At 39.5% G+C, this 17,502-nt stretch overlaps 1 protein-coding gene across 1 annotated transcript in view; it reads left to right on the top strand.

Moving 5' to 3' along the window:
• Positions 1-17,502, top strand: part of grin2ba (glutamate receptor, ionotropic, N-methyl D-aspartate 2B, genome duplicate a) — a 177,722-nt gene that overhangs the window by 108,170 nt on the left and 52,050 nt on the right. The window contains 2 exon segments of the mRNA XM_030140426.1: positions 648-918; positions 12,509-12,701. Of these exon segments, the coding sequence (XP_029996286.1) occupies positions 648-918; positions 12,509-12,701 (464 nt within the window).

Here is a 17,502-nt window from a genome sequence, read left to right on the forward strand (position 1 = left end):
ATCTTTTATATGTGGCATTACATAATTAAATCACTGCTATCTACAGTGAAACAACTTTGAATCTGCAAAGTGGAATGAACAGAACTGAACACTACTTCAACAACCACACAGTTACCTTAGTGAGGATGTCTAACTAAATAATCAGTTAATTTTAACCCAGCTCTCCATTTTGGAAGATGGTTTTTATCTTACTGATCCCTTAGTCACTTAACGTTGTAATTTTGACTGACCTTGGAAAAGTTGCTGTAAACCACAGCCTCTTGGGGTATATTCCACAATAAGAAAGACAAATAATAGAGGCAGCAGTAGACCTTCTGTTCTGTGAGGTAAGACTGCTGTTTTTGTCAGGTTCGTCTGGTGGTTTTGAATAAACGGCTTCGGTTTCTGGGCTGTCTGATTTTGCTGCTTGGATTCATATTTTTGTCATTTAAAAACGAAAGCCCTACAACATTGCGTTTTTTTTTTTTTTAATACCAGTTCCTGAAAAGAGAATTCAATGACCAAAGTATAAAAAGCACATATTACACTATGGATAAGTACCTTATACAACAGCACTTCACTAATCTGAAGTAAAATCCCTACGGCATCTGTCGTTTTGAGTGTATTTCCTTCCTCATCATCTTTCTTTTCTTCTCTTTTCCTTCCAGATCCGTAGCACCATCGAGAACAGCTTTGTGGGCTGGGAACTGGAGGAAGTTTTACTCCTTGACATGTCCGTAGATGATGGAGATTCAAAGATTCAGAACCAGCTGAAGAAGCTGCAGAGCCCCGTCATTCTTCTCTACTGCACAAAAGAAGAAGCCAATACCATCTTCGAGGTGGCTCACTCTGTAGGGATCACTGGCTACGGCTACACATGGATAGTGCCCTCTCTGGTCGCTGGAGACACTGTTGTAGTGCCTGCAGAGTTCCCCACAGGTATGTGCACCATTATTTAACTGGTAATTAATTCGTGCATTTCTGTACTACGTATGTGGTCACGGGTGTGTCAAATATCAAACGCTTTCACTGTTGTTTGACTTAAAAAGAGACAAAACTGAGTCCCAGAAGCAGAAATGAGAAGTTAAGTCAAGAAACCTTCACTTTTCTGTGTAAAGCTTGTTAACACTGGCTGCCATAAAGCTTACTGACCCTAGTTTGACTTTTTGTTGATGATTTAATGCAATTTCCAGGAAGTTTTAGGAAATCTTAAGCTCTATAGAGGAATTTGAAGATTTTCTGTCGCCAATCTGTTGTTTACAAAGTTGAAAAGATCGGGCTTTCATTCTTTAGAGCATTTTTGTGTGGTTGATTGGTCATGCTGACAGCGCTTCACACTGTTTGAAGCAGCACTTTCAGGTTACTGTTATTGTTGGTTCTTGCCCTGGTCACTAGTGGTGCTCTTATGGTGTTTTTCCACGACATGGTACCACCTCAAGTCATCTCTACTCACTTTTAGGACCATGTATGCAACCTGGCCAAAAATAAGTCCCATGCTTAACATTTAATTGGACCACTTAACTTTGATTACAGGCCACATTCACTGTAGCATCATTAATTCCACACAGTGCTTATGAAATATGACAGTAAATCCCACAACATTTATTGTGCAGAGTTGCAGTAGTTTTTAACCAAGATCTTGTATTGATGATAACACTTGGACCACTGTGTAAAGTCTTCTGGGGTTCAGGTCTGTGGTATCCAATGCATGTGTGAAAATGATGGCTCATGCTCCCTGAATCACATTTTAGAAGCCCAATGAGCCTGATGAATCCTGGCATTCTCCAGTCTTTATGCTCTCTATCAAACTGATGGTCGTTTCAGAAATGAGAAGCTACTCACTGCATTAGTTTGGGTGAAAGAACTTGGTGCTGCTGAAACCTATTAATAACTGCAGTAAATATCCAATGGAATGAACTATTTTGGAGATTTAAATCCAGGTGGATAGGTTTTTGACCATGCTGTGTATTTTTTTTAGTATATTTTACATTATAGTGCCCCCTCAGTGTAGTTGGATGTCATAGCGATGCCACATAAAACTGCTGTGGTATCACTTTCAACACAACACACACCGGAACGATAGAAACATTAGTGGAATATTGTAACTAGGCTATCTAAATGCCAGGTTTTTTTAGTTCAGTTCAGTGAAGTTCTTCAGTTTCTTCTTTTGTGATGATGATGCAGTGATAGTGATGACTCTCTGGCCAGTTGGTATTCTGCAGCGTTCTCCCATCACCTTTGGCAATGGGAGTAGATGACAGCAAAAAAGTGCAAGTATTATACACAACTTTAGCTAATGGAAAACTAAAAAGAGTCAAGTCGAGATGGTACCATGAGGTGGAAAATTGCCCATTAGCTGTTATATTTCTGTGCAAAGTGGAAAAAACAAAGACCAGGTGAAAATGACAAATTGCCAGTAACTAAAACAAAGACATGGTCAAGAGACGGCATTATCCATCTGCGGAGGACTGACTTCTGCTTGGCCTCCTTCACACAACAGAAGGAATACCCAGCCACTAAAAATGTTTGAATGTTACTTTCCAAGTGTTATTTTCAGTCGACTGTTTGGATTGTTTTTTTCTGGAAGACAAACACTAAACAAAACAAGCTGACCTTTCCTGATAAGTATCTCCGCCCTTGCAACACCACTGGAGGTCATTCTAACCTTTGAAGGTCGGATCAGGAGCCGAAGTGACTCCGAAGTTGGGGTGCATTAAGCACTTAACCTGCTCACGCAATCTGTCAAGCGCACCTGTCAGAGCACCTCATGTAACACGGCTCTGAGTCTTTTAGAAAGGCCAGTGCTCAGTAGGAATCAAACCTTTAACTGTTTAGTGATGCTGCCACCTGGAGAACTATTGAAGCTTTAAATGACTTCAGCGTCTTCTACCCACTACAGGAGAGTAAACCTTAAAGGGGTCATATTTGCTAAACCCACTTTTATTAGTCTTTGGTACATTTACTTGTGTATTTGGACCCTAACAGTTCAAAAAGTTTGAATTTGAACCCTCCAGGTGCTGTAAAGCTATCTTTATATTAATTTTGACAAAAGACGTGTGGATTTGTACAACCCGTTTTAATTCCTTCTTAGTTTGTTATGTCCATAACTAGTTACATCACGACATTTGCACATATAAGGTCAAGACTTCCGATGAACATTGTTGTAGTCCATACTGAAAATATGTACAAACTTTGAGTTGATTACCCAGTTACCTAAAATGTTCAGTTGTTGGTTTTATTATGGAACACAAGTGGTTGAGTGGGACAGAACAGCACAGTCAACAACCTGGAGGGGGTGGGGCGTGAAGTGACTCATTTGCATTTAAAGGGCCAGTGCTCAAAATGACCTTTTTGGTGTCATTGCTCAGAAATAGGGTTGAAGATGGACCTGTGGGGTTGAATTAATGAAGAATTCAGACCCAAGCAGAGCATTTACAGTTTATGTAGACCACAGGGAAATGTTTAAAAATTCATAATTCCATTTAAAAAAGCAAAATATCGTTCCTTCAAAGCAGATAGTATATGCACCCCAGACATATAAGCCTGATAATTTGTTGGTGTTTGGCTTGTTGATTTACAGTGAAGGGGAGATATTACGCTGCTGCTGCCTGTCCTCAGCAGTTTCTGGGAACCACAGATCGTTGTTCCGTTCAAGCACCATAACTCAAACTTTTTACCTCTGCTCTCTTATTGACACCCATGGATGATTTAGTCTAAATGGGAGTCAGGGGTGTGTGTGTGTGACTGTCGGTGTCTATGTGTGTAATGTCTGCGCGCATTTGTCTGTGAAATGTGCGATTGGTTCATGGTTTAATTTGCATGAGAAAATAATGGGTGAGTGTAATCAAATGGCTTTCGGTGCTGATAGTGGGGAGCAGGAGTGTTTGCATGTTGGCCAGGGTGAACAAAACTCTGCTTGTATTGTTGTGTGTTTGTGTCAGTCTGTCTCATCCAAATTAGGGTTCCACTCTATAAAGTTTGATATATCACCATATCAGTTATGTAAATCAAACGACAAACTTCCCTCGTGATTTATGTTGCCACGGAGATAATCGTGACTAGCTCGTGTACTGCCTGGGTGATTACAGCGTGGAGTTGGCAGAGCGGCTGCTGTGATGGACACGCACACACCCCTTTCACTTAACATTGAATTATCATGGGATGAATCATTTGGGACATAATGACAGATAGTCGGCTAAATGTCATCCACTTATGCAACGTTTGATGAAGGATGTGATAATAATGCTTATTACACAATGTATGTCTAAGGTAAACAACACAGTGACAGAAATATATTAGCACAGTAATGATTCATTATCAGTAAAATTTTGTATTTTTAACATGATCGTTCTTCTGTTTGGTGTCATCTGTATACATTAGCTGCTGTATACATTTAAAGTGAATTCTAGTTTGCGTGTCTAAATGTACAAACAGCGTAAGTCAGGTTGCTCAGTTTCTGCTCATATTACTGATGCTGATGCTGCTGCAGGATCTATGTTGCCCTCAGCCATTAAGATGACTGTGATGGAAATATTTTACATAACAGCTTCAGCAGTGGCAGTCTGTAAAACCTGCACTAAAACAGCTGTCTAAAAGCACTTGAAAGGCTGTAATTTGTGCTGTATATCCAGGCTGTATTGCAATGTTAGGTACATGTAATGGTGTTATGTAATTAAACTGCAGCTACTTGTCAAAGTGTCGGTGATCAATATCCAAATGTAGTTCTCCATTACATAAATTGTAACATTAATTCTATCGCTTTGTATCATTTCCGTGTAGTGGGCATTCCAGGACACAGAAATGATGCAAAGCAAAAGTGTATCTTCTGGAGTTCGTGGGTAGGGTGGCTTCAAGGTGCTGTTTCTGCATCTGGGCTTGTTTTGTTTTGGATGGTATGCTGTCATATTTTCAGGTTTTTTTATTTGGTTCTTTTATGTGTATTTGGATTGCTCTCTGTCTACCAATCAAACTCATGCACATTGCGTTAATAAAACCAGAGTCTGCCATGTCGGGGAGCAGCTACAAAGACAGGTGGCCTTGTCATTGGACAAGAACAATTTCAGTGCTGGCAGTTACACATTATTTTCCTTCAGAAATCTGGAAAAGGGCTCTGACAGTATACAATGTACAGTGTACAGCTTGTTTACCAGAGGTTGAAGTACTGACGGAAAGAAATCATAAAGTAATAAAATACAGTTAAAGCTTCATATCCAACAGTATTTTTAGCATCATTAATGTCAAGATTTTAGTATTTTGTTATTCAAGTATTCTGACAGGAAATAAGACTTCGGTGTTTTCAGGTTGTAGAAATTCTACTTCTTTTAGCCACTGATGGAAGTTAAATCCATGATTAACTGTCTTTAAGTTCCATTAGACACTGATCTACAGCTCTACTCCTTTGTTGGCTTTGTTTTCCCATAGCAGTGCAGAGGAGCATCAGTCATCTATCTGTGTCTGTATCTTTGTTTTTTTTTTAACATTCTGGTGTTCTTTCCACTACTTTTGGCTTCTCAATCAATCAATCAATCAATTTTTACTCGTATAGTGCCACATCATAACAAAAGTTATCTCATGACGCTTAACATTTAGAGTCTGGTTTTGACCAGATTCTAAAGCCAATTCACACAAACATTTGGTGACAGTGGCGAGAAAAAAATGTCCTTTAACAGGCAGAAACCTGGAGGAGACCCCGGGTCTTGGAGGATGATCTTGGAGGTCTCCGTCGACCAATTGGGGTTAAAGAGAGAGGGTTAAAAGAAGAGAAAGAGAGAGAGACTGAGGGAGAAAGGGGGAGAAATACGGATATACAACAAACTGAGGAATAACTGTTAATAACTAGAACTGCTGTTACTAGTATAACGATCAGTAACTAGAACACAAACCCATAACTGTTAATACTACTACAAATACAGGTACTAACAGTGGGTATACTACTACTGCAGCTGTTAGTACCAATAATAGAAACCTCTAACATCTATATAACTATATGATAAATACTATAATTTCTGTAGCTTTAAATAATAAACATAGTTACACAAGGGCTAACTAGTAATTGGGTCAGTCCATATGATATCACCACAGACCTCCAGACGAAACATCTCAGAGCTGCTCCGTACTTTCAGTAAAAAATTGATTGGTCCTAATAGTCCCCAAAAATACATTTCAGCCTCATACCTTCATCAGTTTTTGAGATATTGGTTTGATAATTGGGATGTAATGCTAATTTTACTGTAAAAATGAGGGGTACACACAAAGATGCAAAGGTCAATAAGTCATTACTAAAATCCACCCAAATTATTGCCTACAAAAACTAAAAAAAAAAAAAAAAAAAGAAAAAAAAAAAGAAAAAAACAAGTAAACATTTTCAGCCTGGTGTATGTCCACATCACTTCAGATCCTGTTTATTTCTCAAGTTATAGAACTACTGTGGGGATTAGGTTTTCTTCTAAAGCAAATCAGATCGTCTAATTGATGAGTCATTAAAGATGAAAAAATGTCTTTTCACATCTGTTGTCAGGTATTGCTCATGTATGACAAAGTCTAGCATAAAAACAATTATATCAGTGGAAAGAGCATTTAGTATATGCACAAAATATGGAGTTAGTATCTTTAACTAATCTATATTCATTAGGGTAGCAATTGTGCCAGATTTAACTACAGATGAAAGCAATGTATTAGAGATACATTCCAAAGATGTGAGGTGGATTTCACCGTCTATATCCTAATGCATTTTAAATAAACTTCCCAACACTGTGCTTAGATATTTTTTTTTTGTAGAAGCAGAGATGAAGATTGTTCTGCACTGCCTGAATTTTCCAAAAGGCACAGGATTATGTGCAGTAGCAGTTAACCAGCTTCCCATGGCAATGCATGTGACTGACGATGTGCTGTTGTGTGCTCCAGCGGAGTGAATCCAGTTCAGGGTTCAGCAGAAGGTGCATGCTAGCTGTGGGGTTAATTTGCTTACTGGGCACACTCAATAATTTGCACCATGTGTGATGAAGAGCCTCCTATTCTCATGGGTAATATCCACTGATGCCTTCTTTAAGTGGCGCTCAGGGGAACCATCTTCCTCCACCCACTTTCTTTGTTCCTTCTTTCCTTCCTATCTACCCTTTACTTTGTGCTGCTGTTCCTTTATTTCATATATTTATTTTTTTTCTTCACACTCACTATTTTAGCCTCCTTTGGCAGTCCAACATCCATCCTGTCTCCTGATCAGAGTTACGCTCCACAGCTCCAAAGCCTGTGCAACAGTAACCACCCATTCTGACATCACTGACAATCATATACTACCCTCAAACATACCAAGTCCTGCAGTAGTCAGCCATAATGTTCTTCAATCAGTTTGGCTGTACATACTGTATGTCTGCAGTCTGTGATTTTCTTTGTATATGAGTGTGTATCTATGGCAGTGAGATGGTGGTTGACTCTAAAAGAGACTGTAGCCAGTTTACAGGCCAGAAAATGGCTTTACAGCTGCCAGAGTGCTGCTCAGCTGCCAGTTGACATATCTGTGTTGTGACATTTAAACTTCTCCTCAGAGATGTAAGAATATACAGTATATATACACACAGAGAACAGCAGGAACATGTAGGAAAGCTATTCACAGAAAATGCAACACAACACATGCTGTGCACTCCCATGTACATATAGTATACTGCATATGCCTATGAGGGAATCTTCGCCATGAAAAAAAAATTGAAGTGTGTAAAAAAAAAAAAAGAACAAGTGATGGAAGTGGTTGAGTGTTGAGAAAGTGTCAACAGTGTGTGACATTAGATGTGGTCCTGGAGGGCCAGAGCTGTCAGCACAGAGGTCCCGGGAGGAAGGCAGGTTGCCAGGGCGCTTGTCTATTTCTGCCCACTGACATGGTAGTGGAGTGGTTGACATGTGGTCATACGCTGTCAGACAGATGCAGACCCTCTGATGGAGGGAGAGGGGGGCCAGATTAAAAGGAGGATAATGGAAGACAGATAGCCAGATAAATTGTCTTCAATGAGAACCGTGTGACCTCAGACCCAGAGGCATCCAATGGGACCTAAACGACAAAGATGAAAGCTACCGGCCTTTTCCAAAAGTCATAAGGGCACCTGAGAGCTTAGATAACATCCAAGCTTTTGATCATGAGACTATCCACATTAAACTGTCAGCCAAATCACAGCAAGGAGTGAAAAAGACTCCTCCTTTTTTCTTTAGCTGCCATCATGTGAACTTCGAAGAAGGTGATTAATGCTTTGTGGCTTTACTCTGCTCATTTTTTAAGTGGAAATCAATGTTTAATTGTGAGGATGAAGCCATAGCCTCTAAAGTGCAGTATTCTGTCTGTGTTGCCATGGTAACCCTACCCAGTGCTTTTATCAATATACACATGATATACAGCCATGTAGCTAGACGAACATTAGCTAAAAGCTAAAAAAACAAAACAACAAATTTTCAAACAGAACACAAATAAGAAGCACTGAAATTAGTAAATACAGAAAACATGCTAACAGCTAACCAGAAGACAATACATCATGAACAATTATGTAAAACAACAGACCAATGCAACAAACTTTGCACCGCTAAGCCAACACTAAGCAGATCCAACAGTACAAGTATTATTTTACAACCGATAAAACTTGCCTGGCTAGCCATCTGGTTTTCTCAGTGTATTCAATACTGAGAAAACAGTCTGGAATTGGGCCAGTGCAATATGCATAATCTGTTCTGTATCAAACCAATCATAAATCTGGGGGGTGGGTGTTTCGCAATGCATCATACGTCCCGACTTCTTTTTGTCACGGTTCAAAGTCAGTTCCAAGTCCGCAAATCTCTTTTCAACTGTTGTTGGGTGTTTACTTGATTCAAAAATAAGGACTGAATTACAGATTACACCCCATATTCTTAAGTTTCTTTGACAAAAGTGTCACGTACATCTTATTACCTCCGCCAAGGAGGTTATGTTTTTGCCAGGGTTTGTTTGTTTGTTTGTTTGTTTGTTTGTCTGTCCGTTAGTGTGCAACATAACTCAAAAAGTTATGGACAGATTTGGATGAAATTTTCAGGGTTTGTTGGAAATGGGATAAGGAAGAAATGATTAAATTTTGGTGGTGATCGGGGGGGGGGGTGGGGGTGGGGGGGGGGGCACTGATCAGCCTTGGCGGAGGTCTGCGCTCTCCGAGTGCTTCTAGTTTGTGATGGTTTACTCAGCGCCTTAGTCCCGCCTTCATATTTGGATTCAAGTCCCGCGATTCCAGACAGATTTCCCATTGAGAAAGATGGATGTCTGGCCAGGCTAGATAAAAGTCATTGAACAAGCCAAAGAAGAGCAAAAATAATGGTTTCATTATGAAGCAATGATTATGAATTTCGTTATTCCTTTTTTGTTTTCTTACATGAATGAAGCTTCTACTATCAGTTAATCCATTGTTTTGTGTTAAATTGAAATCATTCCAACTAGAAACAAATAGCCCAGGGTTTAACAAGTTAAAAAAGCTGGACCTGAATGCAACATTCAATAAAGGTGTAGGAACTGAAAATCAAGTGAAAAAAAACAGCAGAACATAAAACTATACACCTCTCTTCTGCAGCTCTCTCTTCTCTGTCCAAATCAAAATACAAATATAAACAGTCTGATGCAGTTTCATGGCGTCTCCTGTGTCGAGTCACGGAGCAAAGCAGTCAAATTGTCTGAGTCTTAATAACTGTCAGTAATTACAGCTGTCAATAGTTAGCCTAAACCTTGCCTCATCAAGATCGATTTTCTACAGCCCAAAAGCACCATCCAGAATTCTTATGCCCTGTCACACAACTTGAATTACCATATGCTGAAAGGTAATTATGGGATTTTTGTCCAGTGATGCCAAAAAACTATCAACCACTGCAGGTTTAATGATACTGATATAAAATTAATACACGCTCCAAAATGGATCCAGAACAAGTTGACCCCATGTGAGCTGAGCTCAAGGCCAAACGTGATAAAATCCAGACAGCAGTGAACAAGAGCACTAAATAATTGGTCATTAAAAAGAGATCAACATTGTGCACCAGGCTCAGCACTGTGTGTCATCAATTAATGGTGACTATTTGTCATGATTTAATCATATTATCAATAACAGCAGTTTAATATCAATGAAACTCATTTTCAAAATGTCAGCTGTGTTTGAACAGATGCATTATGGCTTTCAGTAGTAATCAGCTCTTCACTGGGTTTCACTCAATGTTGGACAAGTTACTCTAAGTGGAATTAATTACACCAACACACTTACAGACTAGAACAGGGATTACCTTGCTTTACTGAGTACTAATGAACACAAGTAGTTAGTTACTTAATTTTGCGATTTAACTTCTGCAACTTTGTTAACCTCTGTTATCTGTAAAACCGAGATAACAAGTCTAATGCTCTGTACTAAATACTTTCATTTAACGGTGTGCATTTTAGTCACAGCCGGTAACAGGTGCTAGTATTTTAGATCATTTGAACAAGTGCAAAAAATAATAATGCATATTAACCAATGTTGCTGTTAATCACTGATTTTGTTTTTTGTATCAAAGAATATGATTTGTTTACATTACAAACATGACATTTAAAGGGTCAAAAAAATGTGACAATTATTGAGTATTTGGTAGTTTTATTTACGGCTCAAGTTGATGAAGTACAAAAAAAAAAAAAAGTAAAAGAGTTCAAAACAACCTGTATGATGACATTTCTGACATTATTCTACAGCTGTGCCTGTTACACACACTTGATGGTTAGGAAGGACTTCTCTGGCCTGGATACCATAGGGTTTAAGACATGTAGAAATACAAAATTAAAACTGGTTGCATTACTTCAGACCATTAGTAAAACTAATTCATAGAGGACCAGAGGGATTATGTACCTGGGTGCAAATAGACTTGTGGTTTATATTCTTCACTCAACACCCAAATATGGGCACAAAATAATGTTTAATATTATGTACAATGTAAGTTAGTGCTAGCACAAAAGTGCTATGGATACATGGAGTTGTCACTGTTTGCAGGGTGTTTTTGCTCCAGTTTTCAGTAATTTATGTAACAAAACTGCTTTATTAGGTTCATTCATTCATTCATTTATTTGGATCTCCATTAGCTTTGGCGTAGGTCATTGCTATTCTTCCTGGAGTCCATACCCATCACAGCTGTCTTCACACTGCAATACACAAACCAGGTTTTAGCACTAAAATTAGGTTTTGTATTAATGTTATAAGGTCATGGTTTGGAAGCATGACGTTAACCACTTGTTAGAAAGCTTTTTCAACTTCTGTTGCAGCAGAAGGCAACATCCGGGTGCAAATAGCACCTGGCATAATTTAATGAAGTGATGTCTAAGTAGACATTAAAACATAAAAAAAAAATCACATGGTTTATTATGTACAGAGGACCTCAAGAAAGGTGAAGGTGGTGATAGCCAATCAGAGAGTTTGTTACATCTCAACGCAGACTCCTGTTGTTTAACCTGGTTTTAGCAACACAATTGAATGCATCACAAAAGCTCCAAGTAAATGTGCATATAAAAGGAATACACACTTATCAAGGAATTAGTTACTACACTTCTTGTGTGCTTTATGTTTTGTATAAATTCCTCTAAAATCATGGATGAGTGTTATAATTAGATTTTTGTGTTACACTTTTATTGTCCATTAAAAGAGCAACTGATGAAAAAATCTGTCGATTTAGAGAAGTCAGTTTAGAAATCACATAATTTGTTTTTTAATGCCTACTCAGATGTAATTTAATTCAATTATTTATAATAATGTATATAACCACCCTGATTCTCCATAAGTACCTGACTCCATGGAGATGTGTGAATTGACTAAGGAAAATGAACAGTAAACTTGCCCTGCATGACTAAAGCTGTAAAGTAAAGTCAATAAAGTACATTTTCTGTTTTGAGAGAAAAAAGTCAGATGCCCCCGTATGGCCCATACATGCTTCTTTTGCCCCGTCACATTCAGATAAGGCCAGAAGGTGCAGGGAGGAAGTGCATCCTGGCAGACGTGGAAGGGGCTTGATTGATAGTTGGAAGGGCACCGGGAGAACCAGGCTGGGAGACAGAGAGGCGGAACCTACAAATGAATTGTAATAAACAGACAGACTGTGAAAACAGAGCAGGACTCAGACAGACAGAAGGACAGATAAACAGACGTACCGACAGTACAAAGGCCAACAAACAGAGACAGACAGTGCTTTAGACAGACAGATGGACAAACACAGCAAGGTGATAGACGATTAGTCAGGCAGGATGGGGGTGCTATCCATTTGTTCTCTGAGTCATCACATAGTGTGTGCTCTGGCTCTTGGATTGTGTTCAGAACATGTACACTCTGTATATCCACCAGAATTATCCCTGTCTCTGCAGCTGTAACTTTCTCCATCTCTATCCATCTCTCTTTTATGCCTCCGTCTCTTCACTTTTCCTCATTTTTATGGTTTATTTACCTTTCATTCTTGCATCCTTCCTTCCTCATCCTGATCCTTCTCTCCTCTCCTCCTCTAAAACCTCCTCTCTTCTCTTCTGTCCCTCCAGGTCTGCTCTCCGTGTCCTACGATGAGTGGGACTATGGCCTCGAGGCCCGTGTTCGTGACGGAGTTGCCATTATCACCATGGCAACCTCCACCATGATGATGGACCGTGGCCCTCACACGCTGCTCAAGTCTGAGTGCCATGGAGCTCCTGAAAAGAAGACCCCAATCTCAGGCAACCCCAATGAAGTGCTCAGGTGAGTGGAGGTGGAGGCTGGACTGTGTGGTTTCCTGTTTGCAGACTTTATGGCACTTTCAAGAGTTTCATCAATAGAAATGTTTCTTACTGGGAACAGGATAACTTCAGAGCTTAATGTTTTATCCTTTATCAAATCTGATAGACAAATGGACCAGTTAATTACTTAAATTTTACATGTGTAAATTAATATTGTCACCTTCCTAAAATAATCGCCTCAGTGATTTTTTTTTCAGATTTTTCAGGAAACATAAAAGACTTGACCAGAAATGGAGTATTTCATGATTTAATGATTTAATGACCCATCACTGTTAACAGCCCTACCATCATGACTAGACTTCTTTTCTCTGCTTTGTGGCTTTGTCATGGCAGCTCCCATAGCTGTTATACTTTCACATCCATAGCAGTATAAAATGGTATCAGGTCTTCTATCTAAGAGTATAAGCTGCAGAAGGAAGGTATGTATTTCTAAATTATGGCATTTTTTCCACCCTGGTTACACCTCATGCCAAAATGCATCAACATGGATAAAACTGGATGACTGAATTTTAGGATACTGACGGCAACACTCACTCATTCCTCCAAACTGCAGAAATAAGGAATGTGTAGGCTGCTATTATCAGGGTGTGACTGTCATCTGTGGTGACATCCTCAGTGTTAACATGGCCTATAATTTAATTAGAACTGTGTTTTCCAAAACCTTCCTCTTGAGTGTCTACACTGCTCCCCTGTCAGTCACTGTGATATCTGTCAGTGTTAGGATGACTTAGGCTACATTCACATTGCAACAATGAGCACCGTTCAGGTTTAACCCTCAAAGACCCAAACAGCCACTGGCAACCAAAATAATCTACTGATCTAAAATGTTTAATAACTTCTGAACTGATGGCCTATCAATACGTTGAAGGAATTCATGAAAAATGCAGTTTGTTATCTTTTCATGGTCATCAGATATGACCCATTTGGACGTTCAGAGGCTCCATAGTGAACGTAGAAACATCATCATCTTCCACAACATTGATTCGCCAGTAAAAGCCATGGAGTTGGATTAATGATAGTGGATGGAGATTCTTGTTACCCCTCAGCCAATGTCTGACCGAAGGGGTATTATAATAATGTTGTCATCTGTCCATCTGTCTGTCCATCCAACAATGTAATCACATTATATGAAGAATGCATTGAGATATCTGCACCAAATTTACACAGCATATACATCTTGGCATGGAGCAGAAGCCTATTGAAAATAGCTCACCTTGACCTACTTTTCCAAGGTCAAATGGATTCAAATGGAGACATGACCCCTTTGTTGATGTGATATGTTTGCTTGAAACAGCCTTGTGCAGTTATAATATCTGAGTACTTTCCAATATAAATATGTATGTGATAAGTTTAACACAAAGACAGTCTAATCTAAATTATAGGGCAGTAACTTTCAACAGAATCTTACACTATATTTGGCCGAAGGGTATGAAAAGTGCGTAACTATTGACATCTTTACTGAAAGGTTACTTTTTCTTCATTTTTTTGTCTCTAATATAATAACCCTAAACTTTAATCTGAGTTCTTGTTAACATCTACATAATCAGTAAATTAAATGTAGGAAAATAAATGATTTTCACTGAAAAATCTAAAATACAAAAGGATGATATACAATAAATGGTGATAAATCACTTAAGACAGGTTAAATATAGAGAAAAATTAATTTGGGAACTGCCACAAAAGTAGTATCAGGTGTTTATGGGTTAATGCTGAGAGTACAGTCAGTGTCAGATTCTAATGTGAACTGGCCACTGTTTTGAACCGACAGATATGCATGTGTAAGAAGGTCCAGAGAGCAGAACTGTAACTATAGTCGATCTAGAATGGTGTAAAAGTGACATGAACTATCTGATTCTGATTTGGACCCACATATGGGAGTAGTCTATATCACAGGACACAGGTCAGGTTCCATGGGATTTGTGCTGTTCACACTGTCTTGAAAATAAACATCCGATGCCCCGTCTACACTCATGTGGATATTTAGCATGTCCATGTCAGTGTGGACGGGGCGTGAGGAACATATGAGAACATGGGCTACAATTACAACACTCTGAATGAAGCCCAGGTGCAAGAACAATGTGCTGCTGTTTTCTGCTGTTTGCATTAAAACCAGCTCACTTCTTTCCCCCCAAAGCTGTCTATCACACATCCTGTGAACACCCGCTGTGTGATGACGTTCAGTGTTAAATACAGTGTAGAGGCCAGTCGTCTCAGCAATGGTCTCATTTGTTTACACTCACTAATTTACAAGTACAGTAGTGTCTCCAAATTAATGTGGTGATGATTAATGGATGTTGAAATGCTACACACAGCAGCTTTAAAAAAGCGCACAGGTTCAGCTGGTGTAACGTCAACACGTGCATCCCGGCATAGATCAGCACAATCATGGATGCAGCAGCTGCTCACACACACACACACACACACACACACACACACACACAGATACACACCTTCATCCTCTGCATACTGTGATCATCCTCCCCCCTATGTAATAATACTCTACGCGCACAAACGCTCCTCTTCACATACCCCTTCCTCAGGAAAAATCCAGCCCCACCCCCTCAGCTGTCCGTCTCAGCATCAGGCCTTTTGAACTGGTTGTGAAGTGCAGTATTCGGTGTTGCTTTGGTCTGCGCGCTGCCTAATTGGTCCCAATGGCGTTTCAGTTGGAGAACACTAGCCCCTGTCGTGCTGTGCTCCAGAGCTCAGCGCTGTATTATATTCTGAGGCAGTTTCACCCCTCTGCCACTGTGGGTGTCTGCTGTAGCCGTAAGCGTGGGGTAATGTGTGTTTTTCTTGTGTTAAAAAGAGACAGTGTCAGGGAAGGACACGTGTGTATCGTTCAGTTTGTGTGGGTTTTTTCAACAAGCAGCTGAATGGTAGAAAATGTAAGTACTTGGTCATATGTACTCACACACAAAGTCAAGCACTGACCCTTTGTGCACTGACCGATACACAAATACACACAAATAGACACACACATAAAGAGAGTCTTTGCCCCATAGACAATAGAGTAGAACTGGATTTATCTATGAGTTTACAACTACTGTTTTGAAGCCTCAGGTTTACACAAACTTGCAAAAAATCCAGTGACTTTTTGTGCAGATTCCATCTTCTTTAACCCTTTAAGCACCAAAGTCTCAATATTGCGACAAGCAACATAACTGAATGAAACAGACCATAGCTCCAAATAGAGCTCCACCAATAAATAGTGGACATGTGCCCCTTCAATCCTAACACCATTTCAGGGTAAGTGTTCATTCAAAGTGAAGAAGAAAATCCAGTTTGAAAGATGTGGTCCTGAGCTGGTTTAGTAAATAAGTAAATAATGTTCATTCAGTTTTAGTTTTGATAGATAAGGACAGATGTCACTACTCTGCTGCTTGGCTAGAAAGCTACTAAAACTTACTGCATTTTACTTCCAACTAATGTTTAAGTGCATTTATTTTAAGGATAAGGTGAGAAAAAAACAAAAATACAAAGAAAATTTCAATGTAAATATGTTCAAAGTTCAATTTTGCTCAAAGTTACGCAATCCAATATGGTGCCGTTATGTGATGTCACAATATGCAAATTAGATGAGTAAATGTACTCCTGTCATAAACTTTCAGTCATACCCAATATTTTCCTCATTTACAGTACGCCTTTATCTCCAACCACTTCTAAGCTACAGCTTTTTGAAATCTTAATATCAAAACTGATTTTTTTTTTTTTTTTTTTTTTGAACTCCAGCGTCTAAAGTCCTTCAAACTTTAAACAGTAACAACAATGGAAAACATTCAGCTTTTCATGGTCATCAGATATGACCCATCTGGACGTTCAGAGGCTCCGTAGTGAACATGGAAACACCGTCATCTTCGACATCATTGATTCACCAGTAAAACCCATGGAGTTTGATAAATGACAGTGGATGGAGATGGTCACTTTTATGTTCAGTTAAAGCTATACCGTATGATGTGGCATTTTTACACTTTTCTTTTGTCATCTTAAAATGCTCCTAATAAGCGTGTGTCAAACTAAAATATAAAAGAAATCCACCAGGTATTGAAACTCAAAAATGTTTAATTCTCATATATTTCTGATAAAAGTCTGACCAATCATTTTATTTTGTCCGAATGAAATAATTGGCCGAACCCAGCTGAGCCTCCTGTCAGTCATCCATAATCGCCGTCCCTGCATTCGATATGTGTCCCTCTGAATCTGACGCTTCACTCGCACTGCTTCTCCTGTCACTGACCACAGTCTGCCTAGGATGTGTATGGATAAAACTCAAATGCACATGTGGAAGGGAAAAAACAGATTTATTAACAGAAACAACAACCAAGGGGAACAAACAGGAGTCTGATGAAGGATGGAGATAAAAGTCCGGAAGTCAGGTGTACTGGACTAAACAGGTCTGCATAAAGGTCAGCTTTTATGACGGTGGGACTCATACAGGTACATGTACATGATGTCACACAATGTAGGATTATGTAGGATGATAAATGTATGGACTATGAAACCTCAAATGTCCACGGAAAAATTTGCGAAGGCCACGCGTTCACAGTGCGCGCGCCCGTCACCTGGGCACCTCATCTCCGTGGTGCAGTGAAGACACTGACCCAGCGCTGCACAGACCACACCCTTAAATTCAGGGTGTACTGATGGAACAGGGGCGGCGGGCCCATGGCAGGTGGATGATGCATCTCATTACTGAGGGAGGGGTCTGCGGACACACCAAAGTGGACCGGACCTCTCCCTCTGCTTCCTCCATGCGCATCAGG

Source organism: Sphaeramia orbicularis, chromosome 8, assembly GCF_902148855.1.
Source record: "Sphaeramia orbicularis chromosome 8, fSphaOr1.1, whole genome shotgun sequence".
NCBI classification, from domain to species: Eukaryota; Metazoa; Chordata; class Actinopteri; order Kurtiformes; family Apogonidae; genus Sphaeramia; species Sphaeramia orbicularis.